We start from the raw sequence: 18,992 nt of genomic DNA, 5'->3' as shown, positions 1-18,992 counted from the left end.
TGGGGGATGGTGTGGGCGACATTACATTGCGCTACAGCACAATAAATCCTGTGGTGAATGACTGCAATTAAATTTAATTGACCAAGATTTGTCAAAGGTTATTATGTCACACAATGAAGTTATTGCTCACATTTCTCTATTACCTTCAATTCCTGGCTACAGTATATACATGGTTTCCAAGGGAAACAGAAATTGGAGAGGAACAAGCCACATTCCGTCCGTTTCTCACCTCCGCACTGCAGCTACAGTTACCCCATAGTCTTGCAGGGGCTTAGAGCTGCAGCTGTTACATCAAGAGCATGCACTGTATGAATGATCCAGCTTGTGAAAATGGACCTCCTCCAATCAGAGTAAGCGTGACCAGGCCCATCGTCCAATAGGGAGGAGAGAGTCCCTTATGCCCACAGAAGATGATTGCTGAGTGGAAAGGCTGTGAGGAAAAGGCTAAGGGGAGGGCAAAGATGGGCAGCAATCTTTTAAGAGGAGATCATAGAATTTCACACTATGAAACTGTACCAGTCAAGGGCCCCTGGAGGGGTGTCTGAGCTAATGATTTTCAGAGACAAAGCAGATGGTTTACCTGTAACCATCTTAGGTATAGGCAACTTGTCTCTAATTTTTGTCATCAGGTTTTCTGGTTTAGTGCATAATCTTAAGTGCATAAGCTTATACATTTTCAGCTGGGTGGTATTATAGGTTTTCTATTATGACATCTTTTTGACGTGACTCTGTTTTGGAATATTGTGTCTTTGGGATATTTTGTATTGCATATGCAAAGTTGAAGTCACCTCAGATGATGCTCTAATGATCCACAGGTGTAATGCCCACAAAGGATCTGTGTAAGACAATGTGACCAAGGACTTAAGCTCTACTTACAAGTAAAGATAACTACCAATATAGATATCCAGCTTAAATATTTATAAGTTAAGTTATTTTGTAGCATGTTATTAATAATTATGATGTAATATAATATAAATGTTAATAATTTTCTGATTTCACAAAACAATATTGCAATATTTTGTCTTGCACTTAGTTGTTATCACTATCAATCTTAATTAATTATATTCCCTCAAAATACAAACAACTGAATGCTATCTCTGAAACAGCAACATAAATACACCAAAAACCAAGTCACTTCAAAACCTCCATATATCCATTATTGAACCACAACCCAAGGAGGAGCAGCCATGGCTTAAGTGGGTCAGTATAAAGCTGGCATAGCCTACTAACACAAAAATGGCATGTGCTTGTCAAGTAAATACAGCCTGGGACCTGGGATTTTAACAGTTAGGCTGTTCAAAATGTGTAATCATTGTGATTACTCACAGCTAATCAAGTGCTGCAATCAACCCGTCTTTGCGGAGAGTGGCAGACACAACATTAATTCATTAAATCAATTTTATCAGTGAGGCAGTTCAAGATCAGTCCCTGATAATTTTTCACTCTTGCACCAAGATAGTTGAAATCATTCTGTCTGTGTAAGTGTTCTCTCTAATGTCAGGAGAGGGGTGTCACAGATATTATTATACACTTCTAATCAGAATTTTTGAATAATATGTACAACACAATATCCGCACAATGTCTTCCAACTGTGGGAAACCACAGGATCACTAGAACAGAAAATACTGCCTATCACAGATAGGATCATCATATTTTCTAGTTTAATGAAATATATTTATCTTCAATGTATAATAAAGTGAATCAAATAGACAATGGCCTAAAAATATATATCAAAAGGTCACTTAATTTGATCAGGTACCAAACTGACCATATGGTTCTTTTCCACTCTGTTATCTGTTTCTGTGTGACACTCACGCATGGTCCAGAGCTCAGTCTGTGCCTTCAACAGTCCCCTCAATAATTTCCAGGCCTCCAGGTTGTGCATTTTATGTCATTGTGTGCGTCATGATATTGATGAGCTCAGGCTGCTTATTTTAGTAACCAAAACAAGTCTGTAGTAATGTTTTGTGCCTCTGGGTTGTGAAAATTAAAAAAAAAAAAAGTGGACATGGGATCTTTCATTCTGGAGTGTCAGACCATTCAGGTGCTGCTTTTGAGACAGTAGAGCTGTTATTAATATCTAAATGGCAGAACAATTGTGACGCACTAGGGTGTGTGGCATAGACACTCCACAAAAACATGTACCAGTCTGAGTGGGTATAAACAGTTACTTAATATCTGCTACGTGAAACATGAGCCCATTCTTCTGATATATTGCAATCACTGAGTGCAATCTTCTAATATATTGCAGTCACTGGGTGATGAAACCAGATAAGCTTCCATGCCCATTTGTCCCATACCTCTGATCCTGTACAACCAAAAGCAGAGCACAGAGCCTTTCATGTGATAATTTCCACATTAATCTTTTAGTGATGACAAATGCCTAAGAAACAAATATGAGTACTTATGATTTTAATGGGGTCATCGGGCACATTTACTGAAAAAGGTTTATCCCACAGTGTTACTGGTATTTCTCAGGAATAAATTAAACAAATAATAACAAAAATAAAAACAAAATACTTTCAGAAACACCTGAAAGCTACTGCTCAGTTCACCAAAGTGTCAAATCTGCTGCACCAAAAAGCTGTATTCTTAAGGTTTGTGGTAATATGACATGTCAACACTAACCCCAAGTAGCAGCATTATCGTACATGGACTGTAAAGACTGAACCATTAGACCAATCTGGAGGATTTATTTGGAAGGTAAAAAAAAAAACTGTTGTTTATATTCCTAGAATGCTTTTGGGCTTAGCTCATGGACAACCACATCCACAACCAAACAATAAATATTTACACTACTAGTTACAATAGACAAAAATTGGAATCAGGCCCAGGGGCCCAGGGGCATCATGATGGCATATTGGATCCAGGAAACAGAGATTGTGGTGTCACTCTGCTGTTGAGTGTTTGGGCTCGTGGTTGGACCCGGACCAGGCTACTACAGCACTGCCGGGGAGCGAGGGGATGACAGACTATTTTGGACAGCTCCCTGTGTTAGCAAGCTGGCATCCCGGGGACTGCGACAGTGAAGGTGAGGCGAGGGTGATGGATGATCAAGAAAAAGCTCTCTGTAGGAACAGCTGCAGAATTCGTAAACAATGGCATCGGGTTTCTAATGCAATGCATCCTTTCTTGGAAAACCTGTCTGGAACATTTCTGTGGCACACTCTGCCAATCCTCACAGCAATGCTGTGCTGAAGTACAGAGACTGGCATGTTTAATTTTTGACGTGGGTGTATGTATGTTTTTCTTACAAGGTTTGATTACAAGGTACAGTTGAGTCTGTTAGCTATATTTCATTTTGATTCTCGCTGATCCTGTCTTTGTTCCAAAACATCTGTACCCCTTGCATGATCTGCTCATCTTTTATTACATATATGTATGGGTTTACAGCATGGCATTGCGCATGTAAAAATATCTGGTACAACTATATCAGAGATATCTGTCTTCCTGTCCTTGTGCAGTTGGAGTTCTCTTCCCTGGTGCTTGCCTGCTGGAGAATACATTTGGAAAGTCCTGTGTGTTTGGCCAAAGAGTCCTATAGGCTATAGTGGTCACACTGGGGTTGAACTTCTACTACACTTGGCTAGCTTTTTATGGTATTTATTTGCTTAGCACACACTCTTATTAAGGGAAACCCGCAGAGTGCATTTCTAGATTTTTGCATCCATGACAGAGGATGTCAGTGGATGACAGAGGATGTCCCAGTCGTCACACACCAGTCTTATATGGTAGCAGTTATAGTTTTTTTTTTGGATCAGAATCTTATCCTCTTCATTTGCATATCTTCTTTCTTGGAAACTTGCAATGTGTCAGACACGTAATATGACTTCAGTATGAGAAACATGAGCTGCACAGCTTAAAGATCAATTCAAGAAGCATGAATGTCATAAATCCATTATGGCAAACGTTTATTTTTCTCTTCTATCTATAATCAATTTCTAGAATTATCTTTTTTTTTCACTTTGCCCTTTTTTATTTGTTCATTTTCCTTCCTTCCTTGGTTCTGTGTTTGTATCTTTTAACTCCATGACTCTTAAGAAAAGAAAAGTAATATATACCACACTGATATCATCAATAACAATACCTGAGCTCTTCAATCCATTGCATGGACCAGAGTTGGTGACATCTGTGCATGGTTCTGTCTAATAAGGATATTCTATATTTGTTGCTTCTGCATCTGACCTCCTCTGACCTGCAGGCTAGCAGAGATTTGAGGTTTGAACTGGCTTTTGCTATGCTGAGGAGTTGATTTACTTCGAAAGCTGATGTTCTTTTCCAGCTGTCCTATTCTCAAGATGTCAAAGATATGAGGACTTATGTAAGTGCATGTGTCAGTAGCCAGGTGAAGCGCATTGCCATTATATAACACTGGGAGAATGTGAACCTGATGCACATGCTCTGAAGAAGATAGGAACTGCATATGGCTCTATAGCGTTTCCGTCTGTGTATAAATGCAATGTACGCTGTGCCCGGCTTTGGCAGGTCATTAAATCACCCAGATGCCTCCCTGCAGACCTAGCCCTGTCTAGTATCATGTTATTGGCTGGCCTCCTCTGCGTGGAATAAAACAAGAAGCCTCTCTTTGAACTGTTTCCAGCTGAATGGAAACAGTGTACCCCCTCCTTTGCCTTGGATAACAGGTGTGAGGGGGCTTATTTCAGTGAGTGTATCTCATCTGCTTGTTTCCATTGCTCCCTCTTTAAATCCTGACCTACCTTTCCCCTGGTTTCTGATCTCTTGGCATCATCTCTTGGCATCCCTCTCCATTTGTTATTTTTTTTTTTGTCCTGCCTCGTGGGCTATTATATTTTTTGTCATCATTGCTTTTTTCTTTGCCCTTACCCAGGACAATTTACATTTTGCATTTTACATATTTTGCATTTACACTGTTGGTTATATGTTAAGGAAATTAAGGCTAACTGACTTGCTCAGGGTATGACAGTACCCTGCTACAGATTTAAACTTGCAACCTTGTTCTCAAGCACAGTTCTCATTCTAATACACCACTCTATCACTGTCTGAAGATATCTTATCATGGGCAATATTGCTGTTTTCGACTTTAATTAGAACAGACTGAAGTCACATGTCTGTCTAATTTGATTTTCCTTTAGCTGAGCAGATACTTCTGCATGTGATAGTAATAATTGTCATGCTGAGTGCACTGTAGTCAAAACCAAAAGCTAACCATGATAGAAGCAGTCAACAGAGCTCTAAAACTTATCTCCAGAACCAGCTAGGTAAAATAAACCATCTCTTGAGTTCAAGTTAATTCAAATTTGTATTGCTAGCATATGTGAGTCTCAATCCATCAAAATATTTTCACTTATTATTATTAATATATTTTGACTGAGGGAGCTGCACATCATATAAGTGGAATGCCACACAAACCTTATTCTCACAATTCTCATTGTGTGTGTGCTTGAGCATGTGTGTGCATTAATTTAATGTGACAACCAAAAAAGTATATAATATTACCAGTTACTAGAGGAGACACTATACATATGACAGACAAATGCATACTGTGGGGATGCAGAAGGCCTTTCTACCGGTGACATTTGAAAGCTATTTATGCATCTGCAACAGTAAGCCAAGATTGGCATTTGTGAAGGTACCAATGCTCTTGAATGAGTAATACAGCCCAAATGAAATGGACACCATGGCAGCCGACCTATGTATCAAAATGCATAGGCAGACTACCACAACTGAACAGAAAAACGTCATCACAAAACTAGAACTTTCCAGATGGCTGTAGAGTCTGTGGTGACAGTAAATGACTAGTGATAACTGAAACAGAGATAGACACTAACACTCTTACCTTCGCCTCCAGCAGCCCTTCTCAGCACTGCATCATTACAAGGCAGAGCAGAGGAGTTATGTTTAAACACAACTCAGTACACATCCCATTGCAAAGACAAAGGTGAAACCATACAGCCAAATGTACAGGAAAGTTTATCCCACATATTCACTCTTCCCTTTACATTAACAATTCTGTAGTGCATACAAAGACCAGTGCTATATGTAAAAATTCTATAATCAAATGAATTCTGTTTTGGATGCATTCTTTCTGTAAAATATATTGCAAAACACAACTAAAGTGACGCTATAAGGCCATAGTAATATGCACACTGTGTTGATATGGCTGAATGGCTGATTTTACCAGAGATTCTTATGAGCTGTTGCCACATCACTGCTTCCATTCAAGGCCGTCAGATAGTTGGCAGCAATCAAGTCTCTGTCAAAATGGCTTTGAAATGATTCATAAAAACTAAATTCATTCCTGAACAAAATGCGATCTGAACACATCCGCTGAAATTGTTGTACTTGTTCAGCATTCATGAGCAATCATGCTTTGAGAATATTTTGATATTTTTACACGGGACAAAGAGCAGCGAAAAGCATTTTATTCCCGTCTATGGACAATTACCTATAAATGTGCTTATTTTCAGAGTAACAAAGAAAGAAAATGGACCGAAATATGGTTCCAATACACTTGCAAAATGATTGCAAAATTATTTATAACTTCTTATCTGATACTATAGAATGTGGTTATTTATGTGATGAAAGAAAACAGAATGGAAGAAGTCACAAAGGAAGAGAAAAAAATCATGTTCATAACGTCATTTTATTTGTCTTGTATAGAAAACTAACCCATAGGGTTTCATAAAAAAGTACACACACACACATCATTTTCAATAAATACAAAACACATTTGCACAGGACTGTGTTCAATTTAACCCAATTTGAAGAAAGAAGGAAATACCTTCTAGGAGAAAGGCCATACGTTATAAGGACTAATAATATCAAAAAGCATGTGTCAGGCATGAGGCTTTTAGCCTTATTTGGCACTTGCAGTGTCAAAATTATTTGGCTCGCTCTATTTATTGTACAACTGGTTTGCCCTGAAATAAAATGAAGGCTTGTAGATCTTGCAATGAGGTTATTAGCGAGTGTAATGGGTATTTGAACCCTGACACATGCTCCAACATACCAGGAATCCGTAACATTACATTTTCCCTGAAATTTTCAGATCTGGAAGACTAGAGGTACAAGAATATCTATTCTTTTCGATAGGCAGCATCAATATGCATCCTTAAGTGCAAAATCATACAAAAACAAACAACAATCTGAAAATACTGGTACACAGCAAATGATGCAGCATTTCCAATGATGCAGCATGACAGTTCCTAAATACAGGAACATTCACATGCAGTCTGTAAAGTATTAGATCCAACCAAACTGAATAGTTATGTACAAATTTCCATGTATAAAATGAAAAATATCTTTCTGCCTGTATTCCAAGACATAATACGGCTCCTACTCAAATCTTCATTAATGCCAAAATACAGGATTCATATGGAATGACTAAAGCTTTGAAAATGGATGGACGGACCAAGTTAGTAGTGTGTTGATAGCGAGAGAACCAAGATAACTTTGGGGTTTTCAGAAGGCCACCAGGTTACAGTTCCCCTTTCAAAATAAGAGTGCCTACATGGTTGCCTTTCCTAAAAACAAAAATCCTATCAAATCTTCAGTTTAAAGGGTAAAGACAAATGAAATACTGAGGTGGCCCTGAATAGCAAGCACCTTCTAAAGAGCAGCCCTTTCACAATTTAAGGTACAGCACACCACAGAAGTTCTTTTAGGAGCCAGGTAATAAAAAGGATAAGTGCTTTAAAGTTTGGCTCCATATGCAGCACAAGACAAACCATGGCTAACAGTGAAGGCTAGAAGCTTTCCATTCATTTTTGCTTCTTAATCTCTTCTGCCTCCTCTTCCACCTAGAGGCAAGTTCTCACACGGAGAGATCCCACTCTTCCAGTCCATCCAGTGCTGCTCTCAACTCTTACTTGCTGGCAGTCCCCTTTTCTTTCTGCCCTTTCACAGAGATGTGTCCCCATAGGATAGGTCAAAGTTCTGAGGACCTGCAACAGTTCAGCAGACCTGCAGCATTTGGGCATTGCCATTGTAGTCCTCGTCAACCTGAGGGAAACAGGAACAAACCAAAACCTATGTTAGTTAAGACGCAGGAGTCACACTTCCCGAAGAGAACTGGATGACATGGAAACTCCCACTGTAAACCAGCCTGATGCCTTAAGTGTTTAAGCACCTGCTTAGTTAGCAGACGCTTGCAGCTTCTGATGAGAATCTGACCGTTTAGCAGTGACAGAGCTTGACTATATGAGCACGTACCTCAGTGTAAGCAGGTGGAGGTGGGTACTGGAACTCCGGAGCGTGCATGAAGATGGGGCTGTCACTGCCATCGTAGTCGTCCAGCAGGGGAGTCATGGGGGAGTCCAGCCTGTAGTCGCGGGAGATGTCGCTGTAACTGGGCGGGGCGGAGGGCATGCCGAGGGACACCCAGCTGTTGGAAGCCGTGCTGCCCTCCTGGCTGCTCATGCTGTTGGTGCGACTGCCGAATCCATTGTAGGGGATGGTCCCGATAACTAGCGGCAGCTCCAGGATCAGCTTGTCACTGCCAGGGATGTGGACATAGATCTGGTGGACAAAGAGGAAAAGGCGTGTCAGAGACCATGCATTCGGCAGTGCGGTAACTGTTGTCCTACATGAGTCTCCAGGCAAGGCTAAGCCTCTTATCTACCTGTAGTGAGCATGCAGTTGTGGTGATAATAAGGAAGAAGGATAAATGTAATCTCCAGGTGCTCACCATGAGAGCGTACTCCACACGGATAATGTTGCAGCCCAGGATGGAGGGTTTGATCTTGGGCACACGCATGGTCTTTCCCTGCCAGGCATCACACATGCCCGAGATGATGTGATTGCCCCGGACGGAGGTGAGCTTCTGGCGGAAGACTTTGGTGCGGCCATTGGCCTGGTAGGTGTGCTTGGCGACGATGGCAGCCTTGGGCACCACAATGCGGGAGCATGTGTTCTCAAACTTGGCATTGATGCAGATCTCCTCACCCTCACAGAAGCCTTTGCGGTCGATCTTGGCAGTCAGAGAAACCTGGCCATCAGGAATGAACATGCAGGTCACCTTCTTCTCCTTTGTCCCACCGACAGGTGCCTAAAAACAAAACACAAGACAGCGTCACATATGAGCGTAGCATTGTCCACGCCAAATATTTGCAAAAATGATGACTAGATCATCTTAAAAGCTTGACTTGGGATCATACTGTTCAATGAAACCCTTGATATATTCAGGTGTTTTACTAGGAAAACCAATGTGACACAGGTGTCTTGAGAATCAAAAGCATTATAATCATATAATCCCAATCATATAATCCCACTTAGGAATTTTGTCCAATTTTGTCATTTCAATAATGTCTCACCATGAGGTCTGTGGTGTTCACATCCAAGGGTTCTTCCACCTCAAAATTCTTCTTGCATTCCAGGGCTGGCTGGGAGGGCCTCTCCATGACTGCTTTCACGTAGTATTGTACATAACCGAATTTACCCTTGTAAGAAGACACCAGCTGCCTGTGAGACCAAGGGGAAAAGACCATCTTAGACACAAATGCCCAGTGTTGGGTTAATGGGTTTCGACTGCATCAAAATAATGGGTCAACAACCAAAAACACCTACCCATGCTGAGGAAGCTCAAATCCAAAAATATATTCATATCTTTTGCCTGGTCTGAGGGTAACAGTTCCATCCACATCTGTCCAATGAAAGAGAGGGAAAGGCAAGGTTTACTTATATTTCTCGTTCTGGGTTGCACTTTTGTATCCTCTATCATGTAAGATTTGGCCCAGTTATGCTGAAAACTATGCCAAGTACAGTGTTGCAGTACTCTCGGCATGGCTGACATTTCTACAGACACCGGTGTAATTGTATCCATTCTGGCCAGACTGGCAGTACAACGCGCCAGGGCGACCCCACTTTCCTTTATAGCTATGATACAGCGCCTTCTATGGAGACGATACCCCCCCTCCCCCCAGCTGAATCTGAATGTATAACGTTTGCGAGCTAACTAGAATCTTTCATCAGGTAAGCAGAGACGTTTCTAGCCAGGCAGCTATCTGCATTACAACTATACCTTCTCTATTGCTCTGGCCATTCGCCATTAATATTCCGTCAAAAATCAAGCTGCCGTTATAATCAGTTTACTAAACATGTGCACATTCGACAAGCAGTGCTATAGGATACTGCTAATCATCTTACCTATTGGCTGGTCGTCCAGGTGAACGATTTCTTCGTATTTCAGGTATTCGATCTCTTCACGGCAACGCTGTTTGCCTTTGGCGTATTCCACTTTTGCGCATCCAGCTCCAATAATTTTCATAGCCGAAACCTTGGTCAGCTCGGACACTTCCACCACGATTCTCCCGGCTACTTTATCCCCGCTAGAATAGTAATTCTTGGTTGGATCGCTGAATGTGACCTCAAAGGTCTTCACTTTCTTTGTCATAGCAACCATATTTGCTTTTTGGTTTGATCTGCAATTCGGAAAAATACACAAAAAAACTGAACTGCACGTAAAGGTTTGTTTCCAGCTGTGAGTGGGCAAAATGTATTAATTCTGTTATAAAGCTTCAGCTATTGTAAAGCATTCAGCGTCAGCTAATGTTTGCTTCGCTGTGTAGCACTGTTCACCACCTATTCAGTAAGGTAACTTTAGAAACTGTAAACAGTGGAGACGTCCACATCGGTTTTATATGCCTCGTCTTGTCCCAGCAGTTTGTTGATCCGTTTCAGCTGTGCACGTATAAGTCGAGTGCGCAGCGTGGCATGCCGCATGCACAACCCTCCCATTGGCCAATTTTCGTTGTTTGTGTCGCTCTTAGCCAATCGCCGCTCGCGAACGACGCGTGGACACCTCGTGGTTGAAAACAACCTGCGGATGTCATTGAAATATAGCGGAGGTGTGGCGGCGGGGGGGCGGTGGGGAATTTACAAAGCATGCCGCGGGGGCAAGCCCGGCGCTGCAGGGCCGTCCAATCACCGCACGACGTTTTCTGGGAAACCCATGATGGCATACACGTGCGGTGGCGACTATTCCTCACTTAACACAGTTTTACATATCTTTCTACATTTAACTCCGGGGAGTGGCTAAATGTACCCGGGTATAATTGTTTTGAAGAAATTGCCGTGTCTCGCAATATGGACATCCTGACTTGGGTTCTTCACTCATTGCGCCCAAGGCTTCAGAATTTCACTCCTTTCAACACATAATCAGAAACAAAGCATTTCTCATGCAAGACAAACGGAATTCAAACAGTTTGATGCAATCATTTTCATTTTCGATTTAAAACCTTACCAAAGACAAAAATGTTTGTATTCCTGGTTAAAATGCACACTCACTGTTATGGATACCTTGAGGGTCCTTAAACACTGAATATACTGTAGTATTAATCAATATAAATCTCATAGCTAAAGCACAACCAAAGCTGACAAGGGTCTGACAGCTAGACAACTAGACTGTAGAGTTCGACAGGGAAAAAAAAAAAACTCACAAGGAAAATCCTACTTTTTACACAGTTGCTTAAATATATTTCAAAATGTCTCTTCACCTGCACCTCATTTATCCTCATGTACAATGCACACAAAGTCCAACAAGAAGGGGAAATATAAATTTGAAGTAGGCACACCCTAGTGTTTGCCTTACGTACTAAACATATTTCAATGTGTAGGGTATGTTGTGTACATGCGTTTCTCTTTTACTGTATAGATAACTCAGAAAAATGTTACGTTTTAAGATTTGTACCTGTCTTATCTATTCTGGCCAAAGCCTGTGTAAGCATCCTATTGAGGGGGACCTTTTTTCTTTGTTTTTGTTTATGTCAGACTGCCATCTACTGGCCATGTCACAGTTAAGTGACTGGCCAAGTATTGAAATTCGATGGTTGGTCCAACAGATGATCATCCTCAAAAGTGCAATGCTGACATAAAATTTGACACATCTTTTAAAATAAAAGTAGCATGTTACTCTGAAACACTGAAAGACAGTGGAGCACACTTTTTAAAGCTTGGGATGTATCACCCCTTTTATTGACACTCATAGCAGTATATATTACATCTGTATAAATACAATTTAAATAATTTTCACCATTTGTTATCCTTATCCAAAACATACTGCATTATACACTGTTGAAGGATCCCAGTAAAACACCACTGAATCTGAACAATGAATGATCACCACACCCCCCCCCCCCCCCCCCCCCCCCCCACAAAAAAAGTAAAAAAAAAAACATTTTGCATGTATACAATAGTACATTCATTCCCTCCTCACATGATTTGTCATTTTATTCCTCAAGTCAGCCCTAGAAAATGGGTGGACATGCAAAGCTGAAATGCTTTGAAAGCTGAAAGTTTGTTACATCTATTACTGTTTCTTATGTTTGTGCATCTCCATTGGCTGCTGACAGCTTTGAAATATTTTAGTTTTTGAAATTCAACTTGACAGTATCCATCAAAGTACACCTTATAAGCGAATCGGCATTCTGACCGTGGCTGCAGCCATATGCTCAAATACACAACAGACGATCGTAGCAAATCCCAGCTCCAGTTCCAAAAGGGAGGGCACTGGTCGTTCTTCTGTACATCTTCTGTACATCTACATTCGCAATTCACACAGAGGTCTCCATGAGTGAAGTCTTCAAACATTCACAAGCACATGAGCAACATGCGGAAGTTCGTTCAGTGAAAATACACACATGCATGTACAGCATATGAAACTCCTGCTATTTGGCACATTTTTCCCTTGTAATGAAAGTACAAAGTTTATCCTTTATAATATATTAATTACTCTGTTGTTCAGAGACACTGCAGTGATTACAGTGAGAACTATAGCTCCGTACAAAAAAGTGAATGACCTGGGGGGTAAAAAAAACAAACAAATTTAATTTAGCAGGAGTGGGTGCTGACTTTATCTCCTTGCCCTGAAAGGAAATGAGCAGCTGTATGATACTACACAGCTTCCAACTAAACAGATGTTTTCTATTCCAAACCTTTCAGCTGTTCTTTGCAAATGCTATCTATCCTCCTATATTTCAGCTCATTACACTGACACAGAACCGAGCCAGAGTACACTGGTGTCTTCACAGTGTTTCCAGCTGGGGCCACTCCAAGCTCATAATTATCATCATTCCAAAGGGACACAGACCATGCTTCCCTAGCCTGGCCATTCCAAGAAGGCCGGATTTCCTCAGCTGCCAATGGCTTCACAGAGAAATCAGGGGCCAACAGCCATAAACAAATAATTGAGGAATGGACCTATGACATGGCAGAGAGGGATTGATTCTCCTGGAGTGAAGCCCATGTGGTGTGAGGTTATTGCTCAACCAGCATATTCAACAGGCGCTCTGCGAAAACAGCCAGAGCGAGAACCGCAAGCAGGCTCGGGGAGTGTTCGGCCGTCCCGGCGGGCACTAAGTGCACCTTGTCTGTGTCAGCGAGCATGCTGCGAGCATCCTCCAAGGCTGCAATGGCGGCGGCGCTCGAGTTAACATCCCCGGTGGCCAGGAGGTCGAACACGCAGGCCTGGAAGTAGACGTCCTGTACGGGCAGGAGGGTGGAGCAGTGGGCGTGGGCGCTGGTGGAGGGCTGGGCCGCGGGGCGGGCCAGCTGCTGGGATGCAGGGCAGCCCCACACGCAAAGCTGCAGGTCCTGCTCGGGGGTGTAGGTGTCCACGATGGCCCGGGGGGCGCGGACCGACAGGCCCAGGGAGCGCCCGCTCTGGCGTACCACCAGAGTCGTCCCGATGTGAGCGGCCCAGATCTCAGCGTGTCGCCCGGGGGCCTGGGTGCGCACCTGCAGGCTGTGGTGTCCCCGCCGCTCCCCGCCAGTCACAGAGCCGTCCACAAAGGCGGGAGGCACATCATCCAGCTCCGCCTGGTAGATCTGCTGCTCAATGCACTCACGCCAGTTCTTAAAGATGATGGTGATCTGGTGGGAGGAGAGGGATGCAGAACACCCATATTACAATGTTATTACACTGTCTCCCAGAGCCAAACTCCAAAACATAGACACCTGCAGCATTTTTTTGCCAAATATACACAAGAAGTGAGAACACATTTTGTTCACAATTCAGTGCTGAACGTACAGAAACTACAATATGCTTTTAGTGAGATTCACATATAAACTAAGAAATTCTTCAAGGGACAAAATGAACGTGGTTATAATATTCTTACATGATATAATTAAGTATTAAAAAAATGTGCAGACAATACAGTTTTTTCACAAGGAGGTCCCATATGTGTCACCTACCTTAGTAAGGGCTGTGGCATATACCCCCCCTCTCATTGGTGCGCTGGTGGCCTGCACGTAAAGGTACTCATTGTCGATCAGTGGCCAGGCGCCTTGCACCGCACAGGTCTGGAACTCATCCCGGAAGGTGCGAACATGGGGGTCACCGAACACCCCGCAGTGGATGTACTCGGGGGCGCGGCCTTCCCGCTGCTGGTAAGCCCTCTCGTAGCAGCAGGCGTCCCCGGAGAGCGGAGCCTGTGGTGGGGGCCGAGGCTGGGCGGTGGGGCCTGTCTTTGGGCAGCGGTGCTGGATGAGAAGGTCCTCGATGCCCTGCACGGCCGAGTGGTAGGCCAGGTCTCCCCGACAGGCTCGCGCTGTCCGCCGGGTACACAGGGCGTAGGAGCGTAGGGCACTGCAGTACCCGGCGTTGCCCCCCTCCCGGCCCCCATTACCCCCTAGATCCAAGGTGGCGGCTACAAACTCTGAGTTGCACCTCAGAATCCGACACTGGGCCCATACTAGCAATGAGGGACAAACAGAAAGACAGACAGAAAGAACAAAAAAACAAAGACAGAGTAGTAACGAGTTAAAGGAAGAGGCGAAGAGGTGCATTTTTTGTGTTAGGTTATTCTTTATCAGTGTTTCTACTTGTAGTCTTATTCCACTTACAGCCCTGGTATTTGTGAATTTACCTTGTGAGCAGCACAGCTGTACAACCAGCAACACGATGACAGTGCTCCTTTTCCATGCCAGTAGCGTGTAATTATTGCAGGCAGCCAGTTTCCCCATTCCCTTCCATACAGATACAGCCTGAGCAGGCCGATAGCTCTCAGCACTCAGGCTGCCAATCTGACACTGAGATGAATTTAGCACTCTGTCCACAGGGGGGAGACAAAAACAAGATAAAACTTTTCCCAACTTGCTGTACAATTGTCACACAGTAACAAATGTATTTGTATTCAAATATCATCAGCTGGGTCAAATAAAACAATCAATTACTTCAATAACCACCTGCAAATCTTATTATTTTATTTGATGTAAAATTTCAAGCATCTCATACAAACTGTAAGCAGATTTCCAAGTCTGGTTAAACAATTTTGACATTTCAGTCATATGGTGGTTGCCATACCTTCAATTCAAGATTCTGATTATGCGTTTGGTAGTTTGGTCCAAGACTATAATAAACACTTTTAGGTCCCATCAACAGGATTCTGGCATCATTTCTGTCTTCTGGTCTGTCTTTACTGAGACAATGCAAAGATATTTACACCTGAGAGAGGGATGGGGAAACAGTATTAGGGGAGAGACAAGAGATATTTCCTGTTTTATAGACTTCAAAAAGGCTTTTGATGGTTTTTTTTCAATATGTCATGATAAGCTGTTGCATAAACATTTATGACATCATTAAAACAATGAATACAAGAAAAAAAAGCAGAAAAGCTCCTGGTATCACCCATTGAGTCACAGAAGTAAAAATCCTTTATACAGAAAAGGCTGGCTCATTGGGTCTGCTTCACACATCGCAACATGCCAGGTCATGTAAGTGTTTTGCAGATGCTGCCCATACTGTGTGTGAGGACTCATCACTGTCCTCATAGATCCCCTGTGTACAGGCTTTGCAGTAAGCAGTGGGGGCAGTGCAAGTTTTGCCTTGAAGCTTGTGTGGAGACATCTGCTGAATTGACACTTTGTGTCTGCCTTTGATGTACATAATTCCTACATGAAGGCCACTCTTGTGGATCCCAGGTTCAAAACACTGCCCACGCTGCTGCTTGAGGAATCCAAGTATGTTCGGCTATAGGGTGAGGTGACTTGCGTAGGTGGCTCATGTTATGAGACCTCATAGAACAGTCCTAGAACAGTCATCTTTGCTGTTTCTGATTTTGCTTAAACAGGAGAGCACGGTGTTCTGCTGTTGAAGGCAGTGAGTCTGACAGAAACCTTTTTTGAGAGCAAAGGTAAAATTTGGCAAGAAGAAATCCTCATGAATGTTATGAAAGCTTGCATTCATTTGGCAGAATGTTATCTTGTCAACACACAGCTGGAGAAATGCACCACTGAATCATCTCAATCACTGTAACATTTGGCTAGATAAAGATCCTCTATGGAGAAGGCAGTAGTTTATTTAAAATAAGAAAAAATACATTTCCTCAGAAAGAATAAGGATGAATACAGTTATCAGTAAGCAATCTATTGAACTTCAAACATCCATCTCACTCTCCCATTTGAAAAAACTGTATGGCAGTTTTGCAGTCATTAATATCCACTTTTAGGTAAAATAGCCCACACAGTATGTAGTTGTTTAACGCAGACTTGCACTGAATCCTCTAAATTCCTTGTTCAGACAGCTTCTGGTTTTGTGGAATAGTTCTAGTTTTAATCACACCCACCTCCAGTTTGACATATAACTAAGGGAATACAGATACAAACAGTTCAAAAGTAATGTAAATGCATCCTCTGAACGTCTCTATTAAAGACCACCCCACACGGAAAAACCTAGCTGAATAGAGACTGTAGACTAGAAGATGTCAAGATAGAGTGCACTTGATGAAAACAGTGCAGAAATACAGGGAAGTAAAAATCATTTACTCCCCCGAAATATCACACATACATCCATAATACCCTGTCACATGAGGTACAGATAAGTTAGCCATCCTCCCTTATGAGCAACAGAGATGTGCAGAGGTGACAGCCTGCTGCAGGCATAGACAGAAAGGGAGGCTTTGTGTCATTTTGATAAAAGTGACGCTATGCTTTTCAAATCATGTATCAGACAGTGCAACCCCCCCACTCCCCCAAATTCCTAAAGGAACAATTCACTGTATCTGTGCAGTACGTACAACACCAATTCCAGTGTTAAGAGGAAGAAAGTGAGGGAGGGAGGCGATAGGGAGTGACAGATAGAGAGAGAGAGAGAGAGAGTGAGAGAGAGAGATGTTCTACTGTCATGCAAATAGGTGTTCAAAGTAAAGATGATGGCCAGTTGACATGAGTCGATACGTTATACATTCAACTCATGATACGATATGTATTTCACGAAATTGAGCTCATGATAGGAAATTATAAGGAAACAATATACCCCGAGAAATCGTGATAAGAAAATGAAACTATAATGTAATTAAACAACCTTCCCTCTCTTCAGTAGGCCTATACCCCCCTAGCCCTGTCAATATTAAGGCTGTGCCATGGGTTTTAGGGCAATATCACTTTAATAAGACAGATCCACAACTGGCTGGACTTTGCATGGCTGCATGAAGAATGAAGACTTAAATTAACAAATTTCATTGAGTTCATGAAACCAACAATGAAAGCAGTGCTTAGCTTGTTATAAGTTTATCTACTAGCATTAGTATATAAAAATCCTAATATTCCTTCTCCTAATATTATCTAAATGGTGCTACTAGATTCACTAGCTAGCCAGTGAATGATCTAGCTGGGTTTTGAGACATTTTTATTAGTTTATATGAAATAGAGCTCAGTTGCTGGGTTACTACAATAAATACTTACTTCTGGAAAGGGATGATGAACATTTCCATCCTCATTTACTTAACTTATCTGTTACTGTAGATACGTATATGATACCTACGGGTAAATAATAGTTTGCTCCTCTACAAAATTAACAATGCACAGCAATTATACACCTGATATTCTTAATTAATAAATGGTTGGCATGTTCAGTGAAATGCCACTTGCTTGTGAAACTCTCCCTATGGCTATTTTTCAGCTAGAAAACATTTAAAAAGAAACCTTTACAAGAATACTCGACAGAATATCTGTTCACAAAAGAATCAAATGGTGGCCATTTACTGTAAGAAATTTCTGTAATGGAAAGCCTTGGAGTCCATTGCGCACAATCCATTGATTGCATTCTAAATATGATATTTTGATCCAGAATTGATATATTTAGTTTTCCTCAACAAAAAAAAAAAAAAAATCAAATCACCATTTCATACAAAAGGGGGCATCCAATCTAACTGCTATGGCACCATTACACCGAACATCATCACCGGTTCAGTGGTCATTGAAATTCATGAAAAATACTGTGTATGACTAAAATATGTACTTAAATTTGCCACTTATAATTAAAGACTAAGTGCCATGGCGGTGAGATCGAATGGTCACCCATGTTTTTCACGTGGGATGTTTTTTTTTTTTTTTTTTTTTTTACTTCTCCTGTCTTTCCACATCATGTGTGACAGCCATGTTGCTGACACTGTAGAATACAGCAAAAGTTTAGAGTCATCTAGCACAGCAAAAACAAAGTAAACTGAAATATACCTTTTTCCAGTCTGTTCCATGACACTCTGCTTCAGCGACCTGCCGCAGGCTAATCAGTATTTCTTCAGGAAATTAAATAAGGGCTTTTTGGCGGTAAGACAGTGAACGAACCATGTGCCACCACTTTCCTTACAAACAGTCCCGATCAAAAAGAGGTTTTGCAATTTGGACTCTCTCCTTTTTTTGTTTGCCGAAACTGATGTGCAAACATATGGTGAAAGAAGAAGTACAACTCGAGTCTACTTTTCATATCATTCATCTCATTCTGCTTCAGGCACTGTTTTGCAAAAGGCAAAGTGACACAGCATAAGCTTAATCTAAATTTAAATAGACACTGCAGTATTTTTAGGGCCAGGGGTCAGGTGGGGTGAGGTTGTATATGTCCTTTGATATCATTTCTATGGATACTGTAAGTATGTAAAATTTATGGGTATTTATTTTTCATTGAACTGTTCCCTTAATTGCCTCTGTTTGTCACTGTGTTCTTGCATAGTATTTCCCAAAGTATTGGTTTAACCAATTCAAGTAATTGAAGTGATTCCATGTTATGTGTTTTTTTGCAA

The 18,992-nt window shown here is 41.8% G+C and overlaps 2 protein-coding genes across 2 annotated transcripts; both read right to left on the bottom strand.

Annotated features, from left to right (window-relative positions):
• Positions 1-6,606: 6,606 nt before the first annotated feature.
• On the bottom strand, positions 6,607-10,629 carry txnipb (thioredoxin interacting protein b). Its single transcript, XM_036538851.1, has 6 exons — positions 10,126-10,629; positions 9,547-9,622; positions 9,294-9,441; positions 8,669-9,028; positions 8,194-8,499; positions 6,607-7,983 (listed from the first exon to the last, which is right to left on the bottom strand). Exons 1-6 carry the CDS (start codon positions 10,379-10,381, stop codon positions 7,936-7,938), a joined length of 1,194 nt encoding a protein of 397 aa, XP_036394744.1. The 5' UTR covers positions 10,382-10,629; the 3' UTR covers positions 6,607-7,935.
• A 1,559-nt stretch (positions 10,630-12,188) lies between these two features.
• On the bottom strand, positions 12,189-18,560 carry hjv (hemojuvelin BMP co-receptor). The gene is made up of 5 exons (XM_036538850.1): positions 18,430-18,560; positions 15,281-15,421; positions 14,844-15,025; positions 14,170-14,669; positions 12,189-13,848 (listed from the first exon to the last, which is right to left on the bottom strand). The coding sequence occupies exons 3-5, from the start codon at positions 14,938-14,940 to the stop codon at positions 13,234-13,236; spliced, it is 1,212 nt and encodes a 403-aa protein (XP_036394743.1). The 5' UTR covers positions 14,941-15,025; positions 15,281-15,421; positions 18,430-18,560; the 3' UTR covers positions 12,189-13,233.
• Positions 18,561-18,992: the final 432 nt, after the last annotated feature.

Source organism: Megalops cyprinoides, chromosome 10 (genome assembly GCF_013368585.1).
Source record: "Megalops cyprinoides isolate fMegCyp1 chromosome 10, fMegCyp1.pri, whole genome shotgun sequence".
Classification (NCBI taxonomy): Eukaryota; Metazoa; Chordata; class Actinopteri; order Elopiformes; family Megalopidae; genus Megalops; species Megalops cyprinoides.
The sequence above is the reverse complement of the archived record's forward strand: the minus strand, read 5'-3'. Positions and strand labels throughout refer to the sequence as shown.